The 25,666-nt window shown below is 40.2% G+C and overlaps 1 protein-coding gene across 1 annotated transcript in view; it reads right to left on the bottom strand.

The window, feature by feature from the left end:
• The window catches only part of TRIO (trio Rho guanine nucleotide exchange factor), a 905,131-nt gene that overhangs the window by 119,111 nt on the left and 760,354 nt on the right, over positions 1 to 25,666 (bottom strand). The window contains 5 exon segments of the mRNA XM_030209962.1: positions 485 to 551; positions 2,399 to 2,547; positions 8,114 to 8,209; positions 9,716 to 9,886; positions 10,511 to 10,803. Coding sequence (XP_030065822.1) covers positions 485 to 551; positions 2,399 to 2,547; positions 8,114 to 8,209; positions 9,716 to 9,886; positions 10,511 to 10,803 — 776 coding nt within the window.

Genomic DNA, 25,666 nt, shown 5'->3' with positions numbered 1-25,666 from the left:
GGGGGGCCTATAGGTGGATGGGTGGAGAGGCACTGGGAGAGATCTAGGGGGAAGGAAGGAAGGGATGTGTTCAGTATGGTGGGGGAGGGGGTAGAGACTAATTATCAACTGTCAGTCAGAATAACCCAAGGTTGAGTAATTGAGATTCTACTGTATCTTTTTCATCCTTCCTTTAAGCAATCTGAGCTATAGAAAAAGAAGTTTTGATGCTGGTTATAAGGGGTTCAGCAGTACAGCAGGGATGCTAACTCGCTGCCAAGAAAAGCACAAGAATTTCTTGGTACATGTTAATCCCCAAATTTCAGTATGACTGAATTGAAAAAGCTAATTTTCTCCTTCTGAGATCACGTGGTCCTGCAACTTAGAGCTGTGAACTGCACTGCCTCAGCTGCTCACAGGAAGCATTTCATCACTACTGATTTTCCGAGTGCTATATACAGGAAAAGCAGCAGAATAAACAAAAAAAAAACTCCCACACACCCACCTCAACCACACAGCCCAGGTCCCGTACGTAGTCCCGCTCTGTCTCAACTAATTCCTGCAAAACATAACTAAAAGACAGAAAACATAAATCATATAAAAACACAATCGAAACTGTTCAAAAAAATATCACTTTACAGGCTGGGCCCATGGCTCAGATGCAAGAAATGCAGCCTGCTCTCCTTTGAGAAAAGCAAGATTCAAGATCATCATGCAGACAATATACTTGAGGGAAAGTAGCAACCAGTAGTGTTTATCTCTGCCAGTCACAGAGTGGTATGAAGGGTTAACAGTAAATATGACAGATAAGGGACCATTTGTCTTACCGATACTGCTTAAGGGCTCCAACCACCTTATTTCAAAATAAGGTGGTTGGAGCCCTTATGAGATAGAAGGGGCATGCATCTCTGATCGTCCAATACTTTCATCTAAATTTGTAATAAGATCAGCAATGGTAGTAGCTGTTGGCAACTCTACAAATTTAACATTCTTTGGCAGACTGCCACTTGCCCTTTTTGCTCTTAACAGGGAAGTGTGGCCGAGTCATTCTATGACCCATGCTAGGTTCCCTGCATTATATCCAGATCTTATCACTGTTCCATGCAGACTGGCCATTTACTCCTCCCTGGAAGCTTGATGCAGTTGCACTACCAGCTGGTGCATGTAAACTGTCAGCTCACTCGGGTCATCCACCTTTCCCAGCATATGCATCCAGAACACCCAGACACTCCTGTGTCTCTACTTTGCTTCTACTCCCTGGCCTACATCCTGTATTTCTCCTAAGTATAATTGAAATCTATCATGGTTTGTTTACTATTACTCTGACTAGTAGGTCACTCCTGGCATCCACCACTCTTTAAGTAGTTATTTCTTCATATTTTTATTGATTGTCCCTCTTGCTTATCATCATGACACCTTTCCTTATGCTGTTCTTTCCCTCTGGAAATGATACCTTCCTAAACTTTATTAGGTCAAGTAAATATATGAGTATTTCTATCATATTCTCACCCTGTTCTGTTTTGCTCCCATACAACGCATGAGCTCCTAAAATGGTAAGTCTCTGTTACAAGTCTTCTGTCTTTTTGGGAACTTCCAGGAACCTCTTTCCATCCTCTTGATGTGCTTAAAATGTTATTGCTTCTTACACCATAAACAAGACAGATGTCTCAGGAGCCTTCCATCAAAGTTGGAGAAGTTGACCCAAGTTACCTGAAAATGCCACTAAGGGTGACCATTTTCAGTAACAAAGGGAGGTGGAAGAAAAATGATTTCAGTAAAAACAAAGTCTGAATTACTTTTTGTGATTAGTATAACGTGACAAAAGGAAGAATTTTTATTATGCTTTTTAAATGCAAGAGTATTTCTCTTTCATTTGATGAAAGTTACTGGAGATAAACACCAAAGATTTCTCAATAAAAGGTTGGTGAACAACTAAACAAACTGTGTGTAAGTAGTATACACCATTTTTTAAAAAGTAATTATTAAACACCAGGGGTGGTTTTAACTATCAAATAAGCCTAGTCTTTGATGGGAAAGCCTATACCCCTAGTTTTACTGTGAACTAGCAGCAGGCAGGGACAGCAAAAACTGAGCCAGTGCATGTTCACAGCCACCCCCATCCCCACCCCCTTTTAAGTTATTTGCACAGGTGCAGGAGTTGTGGAATCAATAAAATCTAGAGAAGGTGGGGTGCTACAATTTTCTGTTTAGTCACCAGTTCTTCCTCTCCTCTGATTCTCCCCTCAACAAAGAGGCTAGCACCAATCACTGGGAATATCCCACACATCTACTTGCAACAAAGTAATGAATTGGCTCCTCATGCTCAGATCAACATTTCAGCAACGGCAAATGACATTCCTTGGAGACTGAGGAGGGGAAAAATGTTCCTTGTTAGCGTATAAGTTAGCAGAAGCCTTACTGTCGTCTCTTCAGGGAGCTGGACTTTCTCTCCTCCATCTCATCAATGGGGGAAGACGAGGACAGTAGGGATGTGTCAGAAGGGTTGAAGGACGGGCTGCTGCTGTCACCTTGGTCTACAAGTAAGGAGCTTGGCCGGTCCTCCAGCGCCTAAAAATGAAGAAAATACGAAGTCCCCTTTGTTAATATTCGCATTGTGCATGAAAGTGTTCTGTGTTCCAACACATGCTGAAGCACATAACAGCGTGCAAGAGATTTCTGTGGACATTTCATTTTGAAAATCTATACCACCTTCTACTGCATAGACAGATAAATTCCTTACACAAACCCTCTATCATCTCCTCCTCTTCCCAAAAATGTAAGCTAACAATGCCAGGTTAAGTGTTTAGTGCTGCCAGGAATATACAGCTCTTTACTACACACACATAGAAGACAGATCCTGCTTCTTTCTTGAAGTTTATCATCTAATACAGACACACAACATATTGGAAGGGAGAGGTAACGTAAGTTATAACAATCCAAACAGCTGTGAGTAAATGAGGCCTCTTGAAGAGTATCAGAGAAGGAACAGTGAGTGGGCAGAGACCAAACGAAAATAAGGGCCATCCTATCTGATTAGGCAAATCATAGCCTAGTATGACTGCATCCCATGTCTCTTGTAATAGCAACAACATCCAAGTCCTCCTCCAGCATTAGGGCTTTCTGCTCTGGAACTGTTACTTTGACTAAGCATTTCCACTCATTATTTTCTAGCTACAGTAGAGTCTCGATTATCCGACCATTTTGCATATCCGATACACTCCTCCCCCCCTCCAGTGATGCCTATTAAAAAAAATCTTTGTTTTAGAACAAGCACATATACAGTAATTATGGTTTAGTGCTCAAATCATGCTGCAGAATGTGGTATAGTTTTATGAAAATCAGGAACTCTATGCCTTTGTTTATGCACTGTTTTCCGTATTATTCGACTTTTCACTTATTCAACAACAGGTTGGTCCTGTTTTCATCGGATAATTGAGACCGTACTGTATTTTGAGTTGTCCTGCTTAAGTTATGTGTAGCTTTGTGCCTAGTTTTTTTTCCTTTACCTTGCTGCAGATGAGTAAGTTACTGAGATGGTTTCTTTGATTATTTTCTCCACTGTCATTTTGCTTTGGCTGGGATGACATCCTAGACTCCCACCCAAATTGTACAGATTAAACACTTGGCAACATACTGCTTGAATTTTTCTTTTTTTTTTAATTATTTCTTTATTACATTTACAATTTTTTTCCAAGTAGAAACCTTGATACAGGATAGATGACTATAGGTCTTTACAAAACTAAGGAAACTAGTTATTACAGATTATAATCAAATCATATCATTGCCTTTGCTCATCTTTAGACCTCTATATGGAGGCAATTTCCTCAATACATAGGAAAAACTTATACTTATTAGCTAAGTTAATGAAAGAAAAAGGTGGCAGAAAAGAAGTACGAGCAATCTTTTTTTAAATTATTTTTTAAACTTTTTTTATTTATAACCATTTAAATTTTTACAAGCGATAAAACAACTTGCTGGAAATACAGAGAAAGTAATATGTAGGAATTATTTCAGTCAGGTAATTCTATTCGCTTCCTTAGACCACTAAATAGGGAGAGTGAAACAAGTTAAAGAGATCAATTAAACAGTAAACAGAAAACAAAAACCGTGGTATTAACCTGATTAACCCCAGATATTACTCGTCTAATTCATTATTCCACATTGATCATCTGATTGGCTTCTTCAAGGTCAATACGGTGTATAGTCAAATCATTTCATTGAAAAACATACTTATTGTCCAATATTAGCTAGAAATAATACATCTGAATACATTCCTTCTCTTTTAAAAACCAGAAGTTATTTAACAATACATATACTTAAGTCTCTAATTCAAATCCCACTGATTAAAGTAATCCCAATTTTCACAGGCTTCACTCCTTTTAAAGTAATAATTTGAGGAAATATTTGAAGTACGAGCAATCTTTAAAGCTATCATGGCGTTGAAGTTCTTATATTCCTTGGCTGTGGCATAGATAAGCCGGCAATCTTGGATTCCAAAAAAGAATTCAGTTGTTTAGAGTAAAAAAAAATATATTTAAGAAAGTCTAACTTTAGAACACATTTGCAGGGAAAGTTCAACCAAAATAAAGCACCCAGCTGCAATGCTTTTGGACGCAATTTTAGAATCTCTTGCCTTTTCTTCTGTGTGGTTTTAGAGACATCTGGATACATTCTTATTTTGCATTCAAGGAAATTTTTATCTCTATCTAGAAAAAACTGCTTAAGTATCCAGTCTCTATCCGGCTGTAAAATGAAAGTTACTTTAAGTGTGGCAGTTGTCAATCCCACTTTATCATCCTCAAGAATTTGTGTTAAGTTCAGATCTAAAGTTTCCACAGGTTCATCAAGTCTATTTCCTCGGTCTATTTCTTTCTTCGTAAAAGGTGTAATATAGTATATTTTAGATATTGGAGGTTGCGACTCTACAGGAATTTTCAAAACCTCTGTTAAATATTTTTTAAAGGTTATAAGAGGTGAGATTGATAATTCTTTAAGAAAATTTATAAGCCTAAGGGTATTAGACCTCTGATAGTTTTCCAATATTTCAATCTTATTTTGAAGAAAAAGGTTTTCCTTAATCATATTCACTTGGACCTGTTGGCAATCTTGTAAGGTCTTAGCATTTTTTTGCCATATCATTACCCATAGTTATAATTTTTTCCTCCAATATCTGTATTTTTTCAAACCTTTGGTTACATTGTTGAGTCATTAAAAATACATTTCTGTGAAAAGGAAGCTTCTAAGCCCACTAAAGCCACTGCTTGAATTTTTCACTTAGAATCCTTCCTCCTGCCAAAGAAAGATGTAAGCTATCTTGACAATATAGTCTTGTTTCCCATACACTGCCCCAGCCACTTGTGCATCTAAAACCGTCTTGTTTATACCAGGTTTTGAGAAACATATTGAAGGTGTCAGTCTAACGGTGTCCCTCTTCTTATTTTCTATAGATAGGCAGTACTTCTGCAATGCTACTGTCCTTATCAAGGACTTTATACCCTCCTAAATTTCTGGAACTTTGTGCACAAGGGTCTTGTCTGTCATTTCTCCCCACATGGATTATAACTGCACAGACGAGACTAGGCTTATTTGAATTATTTCCTTGAATGGCTGTTTCAATCTGTCAGTCTTAGTCTTGTATTAAAGGCATTGTAACAACTGGTTCTAGTTCACTTTATTGTTCTTAGTATTGTTTATAATTGTATCATTTTCCCCGCATTCTTCTACTGTGAGGATGAACTTTTGAGTGATGCCTTGTTGTTATGGTTCCCGTTTTAATGTGGTTTTTTTTAATGGTATGTGTATACTGATGTTGTACCTTTGGTGTTTAATTTCTTATTGTCTATGTCTTTACTTTTTAGTTATTTTTAATTCTCTCTTTAATCTCTAAACTTTTTCAGGCAACTGAATTAAAGGATTATTTAAGAACAAAACATTCTGCTCAAACCAATCCTTAAAGACACACAAAAAAAAAAAAGCCAGTGATATCACAAACTACAGGCCAGTTGCATCTATACTACTAACAACCAAAACAATGGAAGGTATAGTAGCCAAACAAATAACAGATTACATCAATAAATTCTCTATATTACATGAATCCCAATCACAGCACAGCACAGAAACAGTACGAATCACACTATTGGCCAAATTCAAACATGAAATATCAATAGGCAAAAACATCCTCCTATTCCAGTTTGACATGTCAAGTGCATTTGACATAGTGGACCGCCAAATTCTGCAAAGAATACTCGATAAATTAGGAATTTGAGGGAAAGTACTGACATGGATCAAGGGCTTCCTAACCACCAGATCTTACCAAGTAAAGTCAAACTCTGCAGTCTCCCCACCATGGAAAGCACTATGCGGAGTCCCATTGGGCTCACCACTCTCACCTATATTACTTAACCTAATGATGGTATCGCTAGCCAGATCCCTATCCAAACATGGCTTTAACTCATTCATCTATACCAACGACATTACAATCTTTATCCCTTTCAAAAATGACCCATCAGAAATTACATCCAAATTCAAGAGCAGCATGAACACCATGGGAGCCTTGGCATCAGTCTTCAAGAAACAGGGAAAAACACACTGCCCGATACAACACTGAACGCATCACAACCATCAATGCCTTAGGATCATCTCTCCCTGCCTCAATCTGAAAATCCTAGAAATCACCATAGACCGTAATTTATACTTTGAAATTCAGGCTGCAAACACCACAAAGAAAATGTTTCACACAATGTGGAAACTTGAACGCTTAAAACAATACTTCCCAAGAGATGTATTCCACATCCTGATCCAAACCACGGTCCTAGCCCATTATGGACTATTACAATGGAATCTACATAGGGTACAAAGACCAAATCCTAAAGAAACTACAAACAGCATAAAACACAGCAAACAGACTCGTACTAGAAAAAAACCGATACGAAAGAGCTAGCCGCCTACTTTAAAAACTACACTGGCTACCAATCAAAGCACGCATATCTTTCAAAATCTGTTCCCTGGCATATAGAATAATCTTCGGCCTTGCACCAGGCTACATGATCAAATATCTGCAACACAACTAACTCAGTGATATCATAGCTCACTCTCCATTTCCTAAGATGCAAAGGCCTCAAATACAAATCAACATACGCTACAGGCTTCTCATACATTTGACCCAAACTCTGGAATACACTACCGAAAGACCTAAAATTCATGGACAACTAGCTTATCTTTTGAAAACACCTGAAAGTCCATCTATTCAGAAAATTCCTTTCTGCTGAAACAACTTAACCACGCAGGGCTCTTAGAAACACAATATGAACAGGACAATGGACAGAACTCACCTAGGTTTCCGTCACTCCAAACAACAAATTTTACCTATAGCAAATATAAAACATTCTCAATCTGACATACAAGAAAACTGTAAACCTCCATTTATTCTGGACTCCTACAAGCCACATTGAACCTATGAACAGGTGGGAAAATGCGGGACACAAATGCAGAAAATAAATAAATAAAACTCTATTTTTATTAGGTTTGTTTTCTTTGAGGTATTTACATAAAATGCTATATGATTCTAAACACATTTTGCTGAAACTTGCCATAAGCACCATGGAGGAAGAGTGAAAAAACAAAAACTAAAAAAAAAAAAAATACAACAAAACAAAACAAAAAAAACAGGTCAGTCTAACGGTAATTTATCCATTTTCATGTTCTCTGTTTCTATAAAATGCTGAATTTTCAATGCCATCCTCTCTCATTTTGCGACTACAGGAAAAACTTTCCATAAAGCATGACTATGATGCTGTCCTTACTCAAGCAGCAAAAACAAGTGGTGTAAAGATGTTATTTGCTGTCAGATATGCACATAATTCTCCCATGGGGAAATGTTGGATGTGCTGATCTTCACAAAAAAGAAATCTCCACTTCTGTACTCCTTTTGGCTTCAAGATCAACTGGAGCGGGCTCTTACCAGGGGTACAGCACCAAGAGCAAGAGAACCAGAGGTTTTCCATTTCCCCTACCCTATTTTAACCTTCCTCCTATGTAACCCAGATACGAGACCAACAAACTTTGTCCAGGGGGCTACAAGCCATGGCTAGATGAGGGGAAAATTGACAGTGGTGGTGGGCTATACGTTACTCACCATTTTGCTCTTCACAAGCTCCTCAATTGCACTGACCAGCTCCGCCGCACTGGGGGTTTCCGAGCTAGATGGACGAACCAGCAGACGTGAGGATGTCTGAAACGGGCAAAACAAAAAAAGTGATAAAACAAGGGAAGACAATCCTTCAACCAACCAACAGGGCTGAAACCCATCATAATAGATTTAACCTGAAAATACAAGCAGTTAAATAGTGGCCTGTTTAAATGTTAATGAACAGTCAAACCCATCTTCTATAATTTCCCTAATTGAACCACCAAATGGGCGTCTACTTTTCTTTATCAAATAGAAGTGTAACTGGTTATATATATATATATGATTATATCTTAGGCATCAGCACTCAAATCAGAGCTGCCACGAAGTGCTCATGTCTAAAAGCCAGTGACATGCGTAGCTTATACAATTGTATAAATTACGCACTTGAGTCCCACTCGTGCTCTAATGCAACTCCACTGATGTGTGCCCCTACATCGGAAATATGTGTTGTATAACATATAATGTGTGTCTTTACAGATTAGGCAGATTTTTGGCATTTCTGCCTAAATGTGCCATTCTTCTAAATATTTACAGGCACAACCACCACTTAAATGTTGAGTCCACTTTCTAGAATTATCCCCTATTGGGGAAATCCTATAACCTAGGTGCTCACATTTATGCGTGCATCACATAGATAGAAGTTTAGAATGCTAGAATTTATACAGGTGTGAGCACACCTGTGTGTGTAAATGCTAGCACGATGCCAAAGTGCTAATCTGCAAATGCTGATACTTATGTGAAGAATGTTTCAGCACATAGAGGAGACTTTTTTTCTGCTCAGACTGTGTGTAGAATCATTACCTCCCGTCCTGCCTCAAAGTTGTGAATATTGTTATGCTCATAGGGAAAAAAAAAAAGAAAAAAAAATAGGAATTAAATCCAGACGGTGCTGTAGAAGATCAAACTAACCCTTTTATACCTCCTCTGACATGGTGTTGAAACTCCTGCTTTGTGCTCAGCCTTATGGTCTTCTACATACTTCTTTGCATAAGGACGGAATAGCTTCCAGCTTCATTAGCATTCATTTTAATATGCTATGCACCAGTATTCTTTGCATGGATTCACCTAGTTATCTTTTGCATGAAACACTTCTCTGTACCCATAAAATTGTATGTAGATGTCATGCCAACTCAAGCTGACATCTGCGTAAGCTTTGTGCATCGGCCCCAAGTTTTTAAACTTTAGGTACAGGGCAGTGACTGAATTATTCACATATGGCAAACATTATCTAGCACTCTGTTGGCACCTGAAAATAAAAGCTCACCTTTACAAAACAAAGCAGGACACAAAGTATATTACAATCAACTACCCGGCTGTTTGTATACAGATATGGAAGTCTGATTGACGTAGTCTCCATTTGGCTAAGGGCCTCTAATTGTTTCTCTTTTGTGTATAACAGAGGGTTAATCTGTTCATATAAACTATGATTAAAAACAAAACACATAAAACACTTAAGGGGCCTAAGTGTCTTTTTTTTTTAACATGGTGGTATTTTGTGCATAGATTCTGTTTAACTGCAGTATAAACCCTTGGTCTTACGTCTCTCACCTTGTCATCCTGAGAGTCTGGTTGGAGGAGGCTGTGCTGTTGGATTGCCATGGGAGGGGGCAATGGCACAGCATCTGCTCCTTCCTCGCCTTCCTCTTCTCCACAGCTCTGCATGCCCGAGGATGAGGATTTGGAGAGTGTTCCACTGCTCAGCCCCTCGTTCCTTCCCCTCTGCAACAGAGATGAGGACAGATGGTCACTTAACTCCCACTACAGCTCAAACACACACAGACCAAGACCGGGATCTAAACTCTTAAAACCTTGCCGGACACATTGAACTCCTCTGGTAAAGGAAATGCAACTGAGGAGCTCTTTACAAAGCAACAATGCCTTCCAGAGATGTATGTCAAAAAAGATCTTAACTGTCTTCCCACATGTCTAGCAGCACACTGGTTCTGTCATCCGATTCTTTTACATGATCTTTTTTTTAGCCCACAAAGTATTTTTCTTCCCTATGGTCTCATTAAGGTTTGGTGCTGCCATGTTTCTGTTTGTGCCCAGGGCACCTGTGACTATTCTCTCCTTGTTTTTCAGGTAATTGTCCATTCCAGAAGGAGACATGGCTACACAGATAGCTCAGAGCTTCCTACATTTTACACAGATCCATTAAAAAATAAGTCTTAAATGTATGCTCTTAATTTAACACTTCCTCTGGAAATCAAATCAGTAAGAGAGAGAGGGATTCTTAATTTTCTTCTGTCTGCTAAATTAGCTCAAAAAAGCCTCGACACAAAAAATAAAACCCACAATCCTCCAACAAACGTTTTCCTAGCCCTACTATTTTGGCCTAGTCACCTCCTCGATGGTTTCATCCTGTGGCGTGGCAGCACTGTCATCCGAGTCCTTCTGAGAGCCAGCGTCAGCGCTCTTGCGCATCTCCCTGCTCTTCTTCTGCTTGTGAGCCAGCTTCTTCACGTGCCCATCCGCCTTGCCGCTGCTGAGGCGTCTCACGGGGCTGGTGAGCCACTTCCGCAGTGTGTTGCCTGGCCGCTTGGGACCGGGTGAGCTCTGGGCGCCGATCATATGAGGCTGAAGCGATGTCACTGACGCAGGGGGGCTGGCATCATTACTAGAGACTGACAGGGAATCTATGAAGGAAAACAAATGGGACATTAACAGAAATCTCGCAAACACAAAAGTAGAAACATGGGAAAAAAGGAAGATATAAAGGAAGTTTATTTTTTCTGAAAAGATGACAAACTCTTCCTACTTGCGATTCTCAAATGTGTCTGTCACACATGAACTTTACTCTACCAAAACATCACTCTGTATTTGTTCATACCGGTATTGGCGATCGCCTTTACGGTACTATGTAAGCCACATTGAGCCTGCAAATAGGTGGGAAAATGTGGGATATAAATAAATAAAGGGCTAAGAATTACTCCTGTTTTTGCATTTTGATTGAGCACTCAAGATTTGCACCTTAGGATTACCAGTTCAGAGGCACAGACATTTCTCCTACATGAGAGTCCTGTGTGGGACAAAAGCTAGGGGCAGTCCTACACAGGCCTATAGTGTTATAGATACTGCTGGGCTCATTGTAGAAATTTGGGAGGGGGGCCTCAAAACCTATTGGCAGGTTTCGCCTTTTTTTTTTTTATACTTCGTATAGGTTTGAGGCTCCCTGTGGCATGGGGATCCTGGGCAAATTGTTCTGGTTGTAACCCTCTTAACTACAAAAAACTGTTTGAGGACATTGACAAATCAAAAAACATATAACTTATTAACTGTAAACTAAATTACCATCTTTCAAATGTGTCCCCCTACAATCAAAATACAAGTCAATATTCACGCTTTTAAAAGGTTCACCACACACCACAAAATTATTTAATTTTGTTTAGGGGTAGGAAAAGCCTCAGATTATGGAGTAGCTGTAACAAAACATGCTCTCCTCTTTTCAATCATTGGCTAAAAAACCTACCCTATTTCCCAATAACTTCCAAAAATTTGTGTGTGAAAATGTCAAAATTTTGAAACAGTCTCTTTAAATTAGGGGTGTTCAACATTGGCCCTCACCAGGTTGGGTTTTCAGGATTTGCACAATGAATATGAGATCTATTTGCATACAATGGGGTCGGTGCACGCAAACAGATCTCATGCACATTCATTGGGGTGATCCTGGTAATCCCTACTTTCCTCCCCGTGAACTCCGCTCTCTGAGCAAGTCTCTCTTGTCGTCCCCCTTCTCCTTCACCACTAACTCCAGACTTCGTTCCTTTTATCTTGCTGCACCTTTTGCCCGGAACCGTCTTCCCGAGCCCATACGTCTAGCTCCATCTCTACCTGTTTTTAAATCTATGCTGAAGGCTCACCTTCTCACTGCTGCCTTTGGCTCCTAGCCACTACTCATTGCCCTCCTCCTCCTCCCCTGTTCTTTACCCTGTAATTCCCTTGCCCGTAATGTCTTGTCTGTCTGTTTTACCTAGATTGTAAGCTCTCTGAGCAGGGACTGTCTCTCTATGTCAAATGTTCAGCGCTGCGTGCATCTGGTTGCGCTATATAAATATATTAGTAGTAGTAGTAATCCAACTGGATTGCAGCCCTTGAGGACCGAGGTTGGACACCCCTGCTTTAAATAAACACTTATGGGGAGATTCCAAGATTGCATCCTAGAGGGAGGACGCTTCTACATAAGCTCTGTTTTCCTGTGATTACGCCACCTAAAATGAAGAGGGGAAAGATCAGCACTGCTTTGGCAAGTGCTTTACCTACAACCCCTCGCTGCTAGATTGGTGCTGGATGCTTACATAGTTGGGGGCAGCTGGGGGTGAGATGTTGCCTCCAGCCACCCCCCCCCCCCCTTGAATGCTGCTCCTTGCTAACCCCTGAAGAGCAGGATCCACTGCTCCTGAGAGAAGCTGTGATTTTCATGGGGCAAACACCGAGAGATGACCGTACTTCCTTCCTGAAGGTGGCAGGCAGAGAAGCGGGAGAGCTAACTTTGGGAGTCACTTTGAGACCACAAGCTGTGGATGGTATAGGTGAGGCTTCAGTCTCCGAGCTGCCAGGAACGAGTTCGTCTGCACTGCTGGACAGGGCCCTTGCTCAGCAGTTTTGATTTCAACCTGATAAGACCTGCTACATTGAAATTAGATTATCTCTGGACTTTGATAATGTCTTTGGGTCAAAACCTATCACAGCATCTGAAGCAGTGTGTTGCCCAGGTTAGGAAGGTGGAGAAAAGAGTTGAACAGCAAGAGACGTTATCTAATATAACTAATAGAATTCAGAAGCTGAAGGAAGATTTTGTTAAGAATGATTCCTTGTGCTTCACGCCTGCAAGAGATAATTCTACTACATTAGTGACATGTGAGAATGTGGAAAATTTTCTTAAATGCTGTAATTTTCAGCTTAAGTTTTCCTAAGTAGTCAGGTGTATCTCCGTATGATATGTTTAAGAGGTATATGTTGGCGTATCAGGGAACAGTAGGAGGCAGGGTACTACAAGGCTATGAGCAACGCATACACAGGGTAGATCACCAAACAGAAGACTCAGGCGTAGTCGAAGTCAAATTCAGAACTTTAATGGCTGACACCATTTTATCTGTATCTGTTTGAAATCAGCCGCCATTTTATTAAGCAGTACTTAAATATATGAGAGAACATTTGTCAGTATGTAGAAACTTTTGTGTCGATTTTATGCCTAGAAAGATGGATTCAATGTTTTTTGATACGTGAAAGGTTTTTTGAAGGCTACTGAGCAGCAATTTAAAATATTTCCTTGACACAGTGGCAAGAGCCATGAAAATACTAGTCATGTTGGAGCTGTATAATAAAGACTGCATTTGACACTGAAGGCTGCCTTCAGATTGAGATAAGAGGAACTGCACTAAGTATTTTGTAAAAAAAAATATATTGACTATAAGAAGCTGCTTTATTTATAGATATGTATTTAAAGAGACCGTTTCAACATTAGGATATTTTCACACAAAAAATTCACTCGTACTTTTTTGTGCAGTGGATCATTGTCAAAATTATGATTATTCACATAGTGTACATTAACCAAAGTTTGTCGTTTTGATCAGTGTTTCCACCTGATGTTTTGCCAGTGACACTTCTTTGGAATCACATGACTCCTGACGCAGGCATTGTTTGCCGAAACACGGCTGCGTCGAGTCATTATTTCTTGTGCTATGGATGCGGGTTGACACTATCGAGCATTAACGTATATATAATAGCTTTATTGGCACCATCACTTATCTTTCATGTTGGTGCTATGGACTGCGTTGCCCAAAATAGTGCTGTGCTCGCCGACGATGGCCAGCGTTTCGCAAGGCTGCTTCAGGGTCTCGGTGTCACATAAAAGAATAAACAGCACGGCTTCACAACTGTTGTTGTAATCTGCCTTGGGAAGCCCGGTGTTATAAAGACTGGCAGTAAAATTAAACTCTCCTTTCATTGGGGCACATGGAATCACTTCTTCATCTCATCTCTTTTATACAAATGGATTATTCTGTTTTGAGCATGTTTCAGGGACAAGTGGTTTTCATAAGTCAAAATAATAAAAATAAATATTTTCTTTTATGTAGATCTCTCATTTGTTTAAACATAACTAAGTAGGCTATAAGCCCCTAAATCAGTTCACTGGTTTTCTTATATTTTGTCCTTGTGATGACGTATACTGTTTCAAAACTGGAAATACAGTGATCAAAACTTACAATTGTGTTCACATTTAGTTAATAACTGAGAAATGATGTTAGTAGTATATCAGAAAGCATGAGGTCGATTTGGTTAACTTCTGCTGTGTATCAACCAGTAGTAAATAGTCGTAATAAATAATATTAACTGCATTTTTATAATATTATACTACTTGTGTATACATCCGTATGCTGCACAAGCCAACATGTTTAAAAATATAAGTGAGATTAAATAAAAATGCTAGCAGCAATAAAGAACAGCAGCCTGTCTCATGTTTTTATCCAACCTCCTTGAGTTCCTGCAGCCAGCGTGGCAGTGAGTCATAGTAAGAGACAGTCTCCATGGCTTTCCTTCTGCCGTATCCCGCCCTCTCTACTGCAACTTCCTGTTTTGATGCTAAACAGGAAGTTGTAGTAGAAGGCGGGACATGGTAGGAGGAAGATCATGGCGACAGTCTCCTATATGAATCGCTGCCGGGCCGGCTGCAGGATCCTGTAAGTGAGACCTGCGGGGAGGAAGACAGAGCGGGAGGAAAGGATTTCTTTACTGCTGGAACAAAGCTTTTTACCATTCTCGCGGGGTGGTAAAAAGTTTTGTTCCTTCATCCCTCTGAAGTGAGCGCACATTAATCAGAAGTGAGCAACTCTCTGATTTTGGTGGTCTGTCAGAGCTAAACTGCGTCTGAGAAGATAAAGATTTTATTTTTAGTGTCTTAACCTCTTCTAGTCTGAAGCACCCCTCTGTTTTAGTGCTTTTTAAAAGCACAGAACCCCCCCCCCCCCCCGTAAAATATAGAGATTAGTATTAAAGCATACTATTCCCTAAAAACTTGCTCATTGGGGCTTGGGAGTTTGTTGATTGTTTTTGCAGTCATCTATAGTGTAGAAACAAACCAAATTACAATGTGTTAGGTACTGCAAATTAGTCACATCATAGAGCATGCTACTATCATGCATGTTTCTACACTGTCACCTCTACTCCAACATTTCCTTTACAAGTACACAAGAGGCCAATGTCTGCAGGTATAATGATAGAAAAAAGTTCTATATGTTGTCAACATAACCTTCTGGTGTGGCAGTATATTACACCAACCACATTACAATTCTCTTTCTCTATGGCATAAACAAAAGGACACTGCATACACTACTCATTAAAAAAGTAATAGTCATGCAACTTTTTCTTTCACTAATTATCCCAGTCTTTCCTGCATGCCTATTCTCTCCCTACCTAATTCACAAGAAGCACAGAAATGCAGAACCAGTTTGTGAGAATCACAGAGCCCCATCACAATCTATTTCTAGCAGCAGAGTGAGATGATAAGCCAAGTTAACATAAAGGAAATGAAGGTAAGGCTGGGGCGTAACAAATCCATGGTATTGCTGAACAGAATCACTCAAAGGGTACCCATGAGAAAGTAACTTTTTTGGTTGGAGGGAGGAGGGACCTAGCTAAACTTGGGGGAGCTCAGGGGAGAATCAATTAAAAAGCATTTATCCTCTCCCAGTCCAAATAGAAATACATTTGTCTTTTTACTTGATGAAGTCAGAGTTCACAAAGTGTACAATGCAAACTGTATTTTCTTTTAAAATTTTGAAAGGCAGGCAATTTGAGTCTCATCCCTCCCCATTCTTCCAGATAAAGTTACACCCAGTGACCACATCCTGCAAGAGTCCGAGGATGAGAGAATAAAGGAACACTCGGCCTCACTGCTCCACTGTTACCAAGTTTGAACCTCCCAACATCTGCAATTAATAATCCTCAGCTTGCTCTTTCATAATAAATCAGAGCAATCTAGCTTGCTGGGAGCTAAATGATTCCATACTCCCTTGCACAATTCCCAGGACTGAGCAACAAAGCACATAAGGACCAGCAATGCTGTGAAATGACAGAATATTTTTTTGGTGACTTCAGTCACTTGAGAAAAGAATCCAATTATAATATGGTGAAGTATGTCTGGGAATGTATTATTGTGCACACTGATGGAGTCTCCCATCGATGACAATGTACAAGTTTTCAGCAAAAACGCCCTTTTACTAAATTTATGTGTAACTATTGTTTAGTCACTCGGTGTTGCTGAATGTCCTCATACATGAGTAGATTTTAGTCAGGGCTAGATTAACACTACATTTTGGCCTTAGGCAAACATTCATTTGCAGAGCCACAATCACTCTTTCCATCCTCCCCGTAACCTCCTTTAATGACACAACATTTTATTTTTTTTCTTCATTTTATTAAATTTATATCCCACAAACCTCCAGATATCAAATCTAGTTCTGTGTGGAAGTTACATCATCATCAACTACATACCATTATGGTAAAATAAAATGATAACACACCGAAATATCATGACTATGTAACAATCCTAAAAAGAGAACATGAAGCAACTTTGTCAACGCATATCCAGTGATAAATGCTTCTGAAAAAAGAGCATTTTTAATTTTCTTTGAAATCTCTCATAAGACCTTTCACAGCAAATGTTCTTAGATAAGGCATCCACCATTTAGTTGCATTGCACTGAAAGCCAGCATACACATAGGTAGCTCTATCAAGGACACTCAGACTTTAAAAACAATCCTGGCTCGGACTGGCAACCAATGCAAAGATCATAAGGGATAACATGATCATATCGTGATGCTAGACAGATTAAACATGCAGCACTGTTCTGCGTTTGTAATTTTTTAAACACAGTATCCCTACATCCGATATAAACAGCGTTACAGGAATCTATTTGAGACATCACGAAACTGGACCAAATTGCAAAATATAAACTTGTAACTGCAGGAGTGATTGAAAAGAATAAGGAGGTGGGGGGAAGCAATACAAACCACAGAGTTTTGCCATGTGTGCACATTCCTAATGCCTATGGCCCTAACCTGCCAAGTCTTCCATGTGACAATAGTAAACTGGTAGCTGTTTTAAGGAGAGCTAATAACTGACAAAACCTTCTAAACTGATAGTAATCTGTGGCACATCTGTATCTCTAATAGTGTAATAGGTACCGCATACAGTTCAAGCTTCTCCTACTAACCTACAAATGCACTCAATCTGCAGCCCCTCATTACCTCTCTACCCTCATCTCCCCTTACGCTCCTACCTGTAACCTCCACTCACAGGACAAATCCCTCCTCTCAGTACCCTTCTCCACCACCGCCAACTCCAGGCTCCATCCTTTCTGCCTCGCCTCATCCTATGCTTGGAATAAACTCCCTGAGCCCATACGCCAAGCCCCCTCATAAGTACATAAGTAGTGCCATACTGGGAAAGACCAAAGGTCCATCTAGCCCAGCATCCTGTCACCGACAGTGGCCAATCCAGGTCAAGGGCACCTGGCACGCTCCCCAAACGTAAAAACATTCCAGACAAGTTATACCTAAAAATGCGGAATTTTTCCAAGTCCATTTAATAGCGGTCTATGGACTTGTCCTTTAGGAATCTATCTAACCCCTTTTTAAACTCCGTCAAGCTAACCGCCCGTACCACGTTCTCCGGCAACGAATTCCAGAGTCTAATTACACGTTGGGTGAAGAAAAATTTTCTCCGATTCGTTTTAAATTTACCACACTGTAGCTTCAACTCATGCCCTCTAGTCCTAGTATTTTTGGATAGCGTGAACAGTCGCTTCACATCCACCCGATCCATTCCACTCATTATTTTATACACTTCTATCATATCTCCCCTCAGCCGTCTCTTCTCCAAGCTGAAAAGCCCTAGCCTTCTCAGCCTCTCTTCATAGGAAAGTCGTCCCATCCCCACTATCATTTTCGTCGCCCTTCGCTGTACCTTTTCCAATTCTACTATATCTTTTTTGAGATACGGAGACCAGTACTGAACACAATACTCCAGGTGCGGTCGCACCATGGAGCGATACAACGGCATTATAACATCCGCACACCTGGACTCCATACCCTTCCTAATAACACCCAACATTCTATTCGCTTTCCTAGCCGCAGCAGCACACTGAGCAGAAGGTTTCAGCGTATCATCGACGACGACACCCAGATCCCTTTCTTGATCCGTAACTCCTAACGCGGAACCTTGCAAGACGTAGCTATAATTCAGGTTCCTCTTACCCACATGCATCACTTTGCACTTGTCAACATTGAACTTCATCTGCCACTTGCACGCCCATTCTCCCAGTCTCGCAAGGTCCTCCTGTAATCGTTCACATTCCTCCTGCGACTTGACGACCCTGAATAATTTTGTGTCATTGGCGAATTTAATTACCTCACTAGTTATTCCCATCTCTAGGTCATTTATAAATACATTAAAAAGCAACGGACCCAGCACAGACCCCTGCGGGACCCCACTAACTACCCTCCTCCACTGAGAATACTGGCCACGCAATCCTACTCTCTGCTTCCTATCTTTCAACCAGTTCTTAATCCATAATAATACCCTACCTCCGATTCCATGACTCTGCAATTTCTTCAGGAGTCTTTCGTGCGGCACTTTGTCAAACGCCTTCTGAAAATCCAGATATACAATATCAACCGGCTCCCCATTGTCCACATGTTTGCTTACCCCCTCAAAAAAATGCATTAGATTGGTGAGGCAAGACTTCCCTTCACTAAATCCGTGCTGACTTTGTCTCATCAGTCCATGTTTTTGTATATGCTCTGCAATTTTATTCTTAATAATAGCCTCCACCATCTTGCCCGGCACCGATGTCAGACTCACCGGTCTATAATTTCCCGGATCTCCTCTGGAACCCTTCTTAAAAATCGGAGTAACATTGGCTACCCTCCAGTCTTCCGGTACTACACTCGATTTTAGGGACAGATTGCATATTTCTAACAGTAGCTCCGCAAGTTCATTTTTTAGTTCTATTAATACTCTGGGATGAATACCATCAGGTCCCGGTGATTTACTACTCTTCAGCTTGCTGAACTGACCCATTACATCCTCCAAGGTTACAGAGAATTTGTTTAGTTTCTCCGACTCCCCCGCTTCAAATATTCTTTCCGGCACCGGTGTCCCCCCCAAATCCTCCTCGGTGAAGACCGAAGCAAAGAATTCATTTAATTTCTCCGCTACGGCTTTGTCCTCCTTGATCGCCCCTTTAACACCATTTTCGTCCAGCGGCCCAACCGACTCTTTGGCCGGTTTCCTGCTTTTAATGTATCTAAAAAAATTTTACTATGTATTTTTGCTTCCAACGCTAATTTCTTCTCAAAGTCCTTTTTTGCCCTCCTTATCTCCGCTTTGCATTTGGCTTGGCATTCCTTATGATCTATCCTGTTACTTTCAGTTGGTTCTCTTCTCCACTTTCTGAAGGATTGTTTTTTGGCTCTAATGATTTCCTTTATCTTACTGTTTAGCCACGCCGGCTGACGTTTAGTCTTTTTTCCCTTTTTTCTAATACGTGGAATATATTTGTCCTGAACCTCCAGGATGGTGTTTTTAAACAGCATCCACGCCTGATGCAAGTTTTTTACTCTACGAGCTGCTCCTTTCAGTCTTTTTTTCACCATTTTTCTCATTTTGTCGTAATCACCTTTTCTATAGTTATACGCTAGCGTACTTGATTTCCTAGTTTCACTTCCTTCAATGCCAATATCAAAACCGATCATATTATGATCACTGTTATCAAGCGGCCCTCGTATCGTTACCCCCTGCACTAGATCATGAGCACCACTAAGGACTAAGTCTAGTATTTTTCCTTCTCTTGTCGGCTCCTGAACTAGCTGTTCCATGAAGCTGTCCTTGATTTCATCAAGAAATCCTATGTCCCTTGCGTGTACAGATGTTACATTAACCCAGTCTATATGCGGGTAATTGAAATCCCCCATTATTATTGTGTTGCCCAGTTTGTTTGCGTCCCTGATTTCCTTTAACATTTCCGCATCCGTCTGTTCGTCCTGGCCAGGCGGACGGTAGTACACTCCTATCACTATCCTTTTCCCCTTTGCACATGGAATTTCAATCCACAGTGATTCCAAGGAGTGTTTTGTTTCCTGCAGAATTTTCAATCTATTTGATTCAAGGCTCTCGTTAATATACAATGCTACCCCTCCACCAATCCGATTCACCCTATCACTACGATATAATTTGTACCCCGGTATGACAGTGTCCCACTGGTTATCCTCCTTCCACCAGGTCTCAGAGATGCCTATTATATGCCTATTATATCCCGGCCCATCTTCAAAACCTTGCTCAAAGCCCACCTCTTCAATGTCGCTTTCGGCACCTAACCACTGTACCTCTATCCAGGAAATCTAGACTCCCCAATTTGATTGACTGCACTTTTTGTCCATTAGATTGTAAGCTCCTTTGAACAGGGACTGTCCTTCTTTGTTAAATTGTACAGTGCTGCGTAACCCTGGTGGTGCTTTAGAAATGTTAAATAGTAGTAGTAGTACTTATACATATAACATATAGATGCTTGAAAGAGACATGCTCTGGATATGGTTTGGGCAGATCTTCAAAGGATACATGTATTCTGTATTTTAGAATGGCAATGTGTATTTTATTTTCTATATCCTGGAAAATTTCCCTAGCAGTATTTATACCTGCTTCGATTCATGTGTATCTGTTGGCCTATTTTTGTTTGGGCTTGGTCTAGGGAGGTCAGCTTGGTAGGGGAACCTTTCTGGTGATCAAAATCACCCTGAACTGCCAAAGATTAGAATTTTGAAGGATGGTTTTCTGTAGACATGCAGGCTTCCAAAATCCGCCACTTGTGCATATTTTTAAAAACTGATTTTAAAAATGTTACATGAAAACATACAAGCCTATCGTGTGATACAGAAAAGGCATTCACTCATTACAGAAAAAAGAATAATAAAAATACATGCAATTTCAACTAATGATATGCCAGAGATAAGGGGAGAACCCTAAGAAATTAAAATGAAGAGCAAGCAGGAGTTTCAGAGCTCCCCTATATGGAAATTGGAAAAAAAAAAAAACTTTAAAAAAAAAACTTTTTCCCCTGGGAAGGCAGCTGTATTCATTAAACAGCACAATTTGTCAGAGCCAATAGGCGAGAATAAGGTTACTGCGGTCAGAACCACTCTAGCGTTCAGAAAATTCTGCAAATACAATGGGCTTAACAAAAACATAAGTATTGCCCTGAAAGGTCATAATACACTTACAAGGAAACGGAAGGAAAAACAATGCATCTAGGGTCAATACTGGAGCCCTAGACAAATCAGGAAAAACCATTACGTTCATATCAAAAAACGTCTGATGCTCAAAGTGAAAATACAAATGAAGAATTCAATTTCTATTGGGTTCTAGAGCAAGTCACAATTAAAATGGATTTAGATGACAAACGATTGCAAAGCTTTACAAAAAGTCCATTGCATCCAAACTGACCTCTTCAACTGTCCTTTTGCCTCTCACATTCCTAGTCACTCCACTGGCAATATAGAACGCCTCAGTCAATGGTGGCAAAGAGTCCTTAAGTATCTGGAGGACTTCTTCAAAATATTTTCTAACCATTTCTAATGTGGAAACAAAAGGTGACTTCGGCATCGGAGGCAATGTCCTAAACTGGTTCAAGGGGTTCCTAACCTTACGCTCATATCAAGTAACATCAAACTCAACTACATCTGCCACATGGACACCTGAATGTGGAGTCCCGCAGGGATCCCCCCTTTCACCGACTATATTCAACATGATCCCCTTGGCCAAACTACTATCAAACCAAAATCTCAATCCATACATATACGCCGATGACATAACGGTATGTATTCCTTTCAAACAAGACATCAGTGAAATCTCCAACGAAATCAACCAAAGTCTACACATCATGAACACCTGGGCAGATGCATTCCAACTGAAACTGAACGCAGAAAAAACCCAATGCCTAATACTTACCTCCCAATACAATACGAGTAAATTTACCACCATCAATACACCAAAATTAAATCTGCCAATCTCAAAAACCTTAAAAATCCTTGGAGTTACTATTGACCGGCACCTAACACTCGAGACCCACACGATCAACACAACCAAAAAGATGTTCTACTCAATGTGGAAATTGAAAAGAATAAGACCATTCTTCCCAAGGTTCGTTTTCCGCAGCCTGGTGCAATCACTCGTGCTCAGCCATTTAGACTATTGCAACTCACTCTATGCAGGCTGCAAAGAACAAATACTGAAAAAACTCCAAACAGCCCAGAACACAGCAGCCAGACTTATATTCGGAAAACCAAAATACGAAAGTGCAAAACCCCTACGAGAAAAACTGCACTGGCTCCCACTCAAAGAACGTATCACTTTCAAAGTATGCACCTTGGTTCACAAGATCATTCATGGTGAAGCCCCTGCCTACATGTCAGACTTGATAGACCTACCACCCAGGAATGCTAAAAAATCATCCCGAACTTTCCTTAATCTCCACTTCCCTAACTGCAGAGGCCTAAAATACAAATTAATGCACGCATCAACCGTTTCCTATATGAGTACACAGTTCTGGAACGTACTACCACGCAACCTGAAAACGATTTACGAATTAACCGACTTCCGCATACTACTGAAGACCCATCTTTTTGACAAAATATATCACAAGGATCAAAACACATAAATTCCTTATATATAGTTAGAAATGTCTCATAATATTTCCTTTTGCACTCTCATTTTACGTACCTTCACCACATATGAAACCCCTCACTTATAGCTAGAAATGTGTCATGTCTTATGAAGTTATCCTCAAGTTGCTATCTTATAGTTCTTATTGCCTCATAATGTTATCTTCACTTTGTCTTCTCATAATTCCTCACCATGTAACCCATAATCAAATTGTAACAAATTGTATTTCCATCATTCACGATGTATTGTAAGCCACACTGAGTCTGCAAAGAGGTGGGAAAATGTGGGATACAAATGCAATAAATAAATAAAATCTTAAATTCAAATGACAACTGTAGTCGTTAGTTGTTTACATCTTCTGATATACCATATTTTTATGTTTAATCAATGCCATCTGATAGTTCTGTATCTCTCCAATGTCTTCTTCACATCTTCCATTTTAAATCTGTTGACCCCTCAAAGACTCACCATACTGCTGTACATGGGCTTACAGGGAGGTCAGACCCAACAACCTATCCAGTTTAGTCAATACTGAATGCTCCAATTTCCCGGTTGCCTGCCACATCTCACCCAATGTGATCCATTCTGACATCATTTTGCTCTGTGAAGGTAGTGTTGTTCCAGCACTTTGTGTCAACTCCTCCAACTCGGGGAACCAAAATTTGTGCCAGTAAGGACCTGTCCATACTGGGCAAAGCCGCAGCGACTTCTGCACTGGTATCTTCCAGTTGACTAACCGCTAGACCCTGAACCAGATCTTGGAGGAATCTCATGCTGCTTGGGAATTAGTGAGACCAACGCTCAGGAAAGAAGCTCTTTTTGCTGAAGGAGTTTTAAGCATCCAGACCACAAAGCTCTCTACGGATATCGGCACTGGTGTTAGGGCAATTCTCACCAATTTAGAGACCTCATGTTTCAGCATTCCTGACACTACTTTATGTAAGCAAAGCCCAATGTGATGTCACTTTTTTATTTTTATATTTTGTGTTAAATGCATTTGTAGTGCTATATATACATATATATATTTTTTTTAAACAAAAGGCAGCATTTAGTAAGCCTTTAAAAAAAATACTATCAAGCTTTTCAAAAGCATAAACTAAATGTTTGTTTTCTGACCAAGATGCCCTATTCAACGGAATCTTGCTTGTATACATACAATTAACTATGTCAAGTCAAGTTCATATGGTGATTAAGAGCCTCTTTTTCCTATTAAGAAAATTAAGAGCTGTAAATATAAATTTGGAACAACCTTGTTTTAGATTTATAGTGCAATTTTTGTTGCTTTCAAAGTTGGATTATTGCAACATAAGTTTATGCAGGTTGCACAAACAAGGTTTTTAAAAAAAGCTTCAAATGGTTCAAAATCTGCCAATTAGAATCATTTTTCTGTTACGTAAGGAAAACCATATCTCTCCTTATTTGGACAAACTTCACTGGCTACCTATAGCTGCAAGGTCTCAATTTAAATTATGTACTATGGTCTTTAAGGTGTTGTATGGGGACCTTCCATTATACCTGGTTGTTTTTTTTTTCTTTCTTAAGTAGAATGATGTAAAAAAGGTATCTTCTTGTCAATGTTTTGTTTTATTCTATTTATCTTTTCTTTCTTAGACAATTAGATCAAGGTCAGATAGTTTTGAAATTTCCATCAATGATTATGGTTAAATTTACAAAGAAATTGGCTTCTTGCCTATCATATAAGGCTGCCTCAGTTTGAAATTCTATCCTCGGTATAATCCGATCACCACGGGATTATTTCATCTTTAGAAAACAATTCAAAGCTTTTCTTTTTTAAAAATATGCAGATTGAGTCATAATCAGTTGCATTTAGTCTGTAATTCCCAAAATCTGTTTCGGCTTCTTGTTTTTTGTAATCCACATAGAACTGCAAAGGCTTTTGCGCGTGTAATCCTATATAATAATTCTCACCTCCAACGTTCTACCTGGGACCGTGGCTCATTCCGAGTTGGTCTGCTAGGCTCCATAGATCAGGCTGACATAACCGTAGCCATTATGATGTCAACTTCAGAAACCGGGGGGGGGGGGGGGGGGGGGGGGGGAGAAACATGCCTCACAGCTGATCCATGTCCAGAGGAGAGTCGCTGGACATGGGTGGCTGGAAGGGGGCAGGGGAGAGAGGAGGGTTGCTGGACATGGGTGGCTGCAGGGGGTTGCTAAACATGGGTGGCTGCAGGGGGGGCAGGGGAGAGAGGAGGGTCGCTAGACATGGGTGGCTGCAGGGGAGCCGAGGAAAACCTTGCTAGCGCCTGTTTCATTTGTGTCAGAAACAGGCCTTTTTTACTAGTGTAATATAATGCAATACAAAATTATCCTCGTTGTGTCTGGGGTCCATGCTACTCTAAGACCCTGTTAGCCTGCAGCTATGAGGTCCCAGTTATCTGTGCTGTCCACAAAGAGGCACTGCAGGAGTCTTGGTGGTAGAGAGGCTATATACTGACAAGGATGGACCAAAGGCTCAGCTTCCTCTTTTAGCTAACAGAAGCTAGCCAGCAGCAGTTTTATGACTGCACTGCCTGTGTCACAAATGCTCGACCATGCACCTCAGCAACAATTCATGAACAGACCTTGAAAACTAAAGCCAGGTTTGATTTCTCAGTCACTTCTGGTTGAATGATGTACTGTACATCGTAATGAGATAGTAAGGAGAAATAATTAGTCCAACATGTCTTTCCAGGGCAATGTCAATCATCCTTGGCATTTCAGAACAGCAATAGATGCTTTACAGATGTGCCAATCATTGGCTATGGATGTAGATCACAA

Source organism: Microcaecilia unicolor, chromosome 1, assembly GCF_901765095.1.
Source record: "Microcaecilia unicolor chromosome 1, aMicUni1.1, whole genome shotgun sequence".
Lineage (NCBI taxonomy): Eukaryota > Metazoa > Chordata > Amphibia > Gymnophiona > Siphonopidae > Microcaecilia > Microcaecilia unicolor.
Note: the sequence above shows the minus strand (reverse complement) of the source record. Positions and strands in the feature narration are given on the sequence as shown.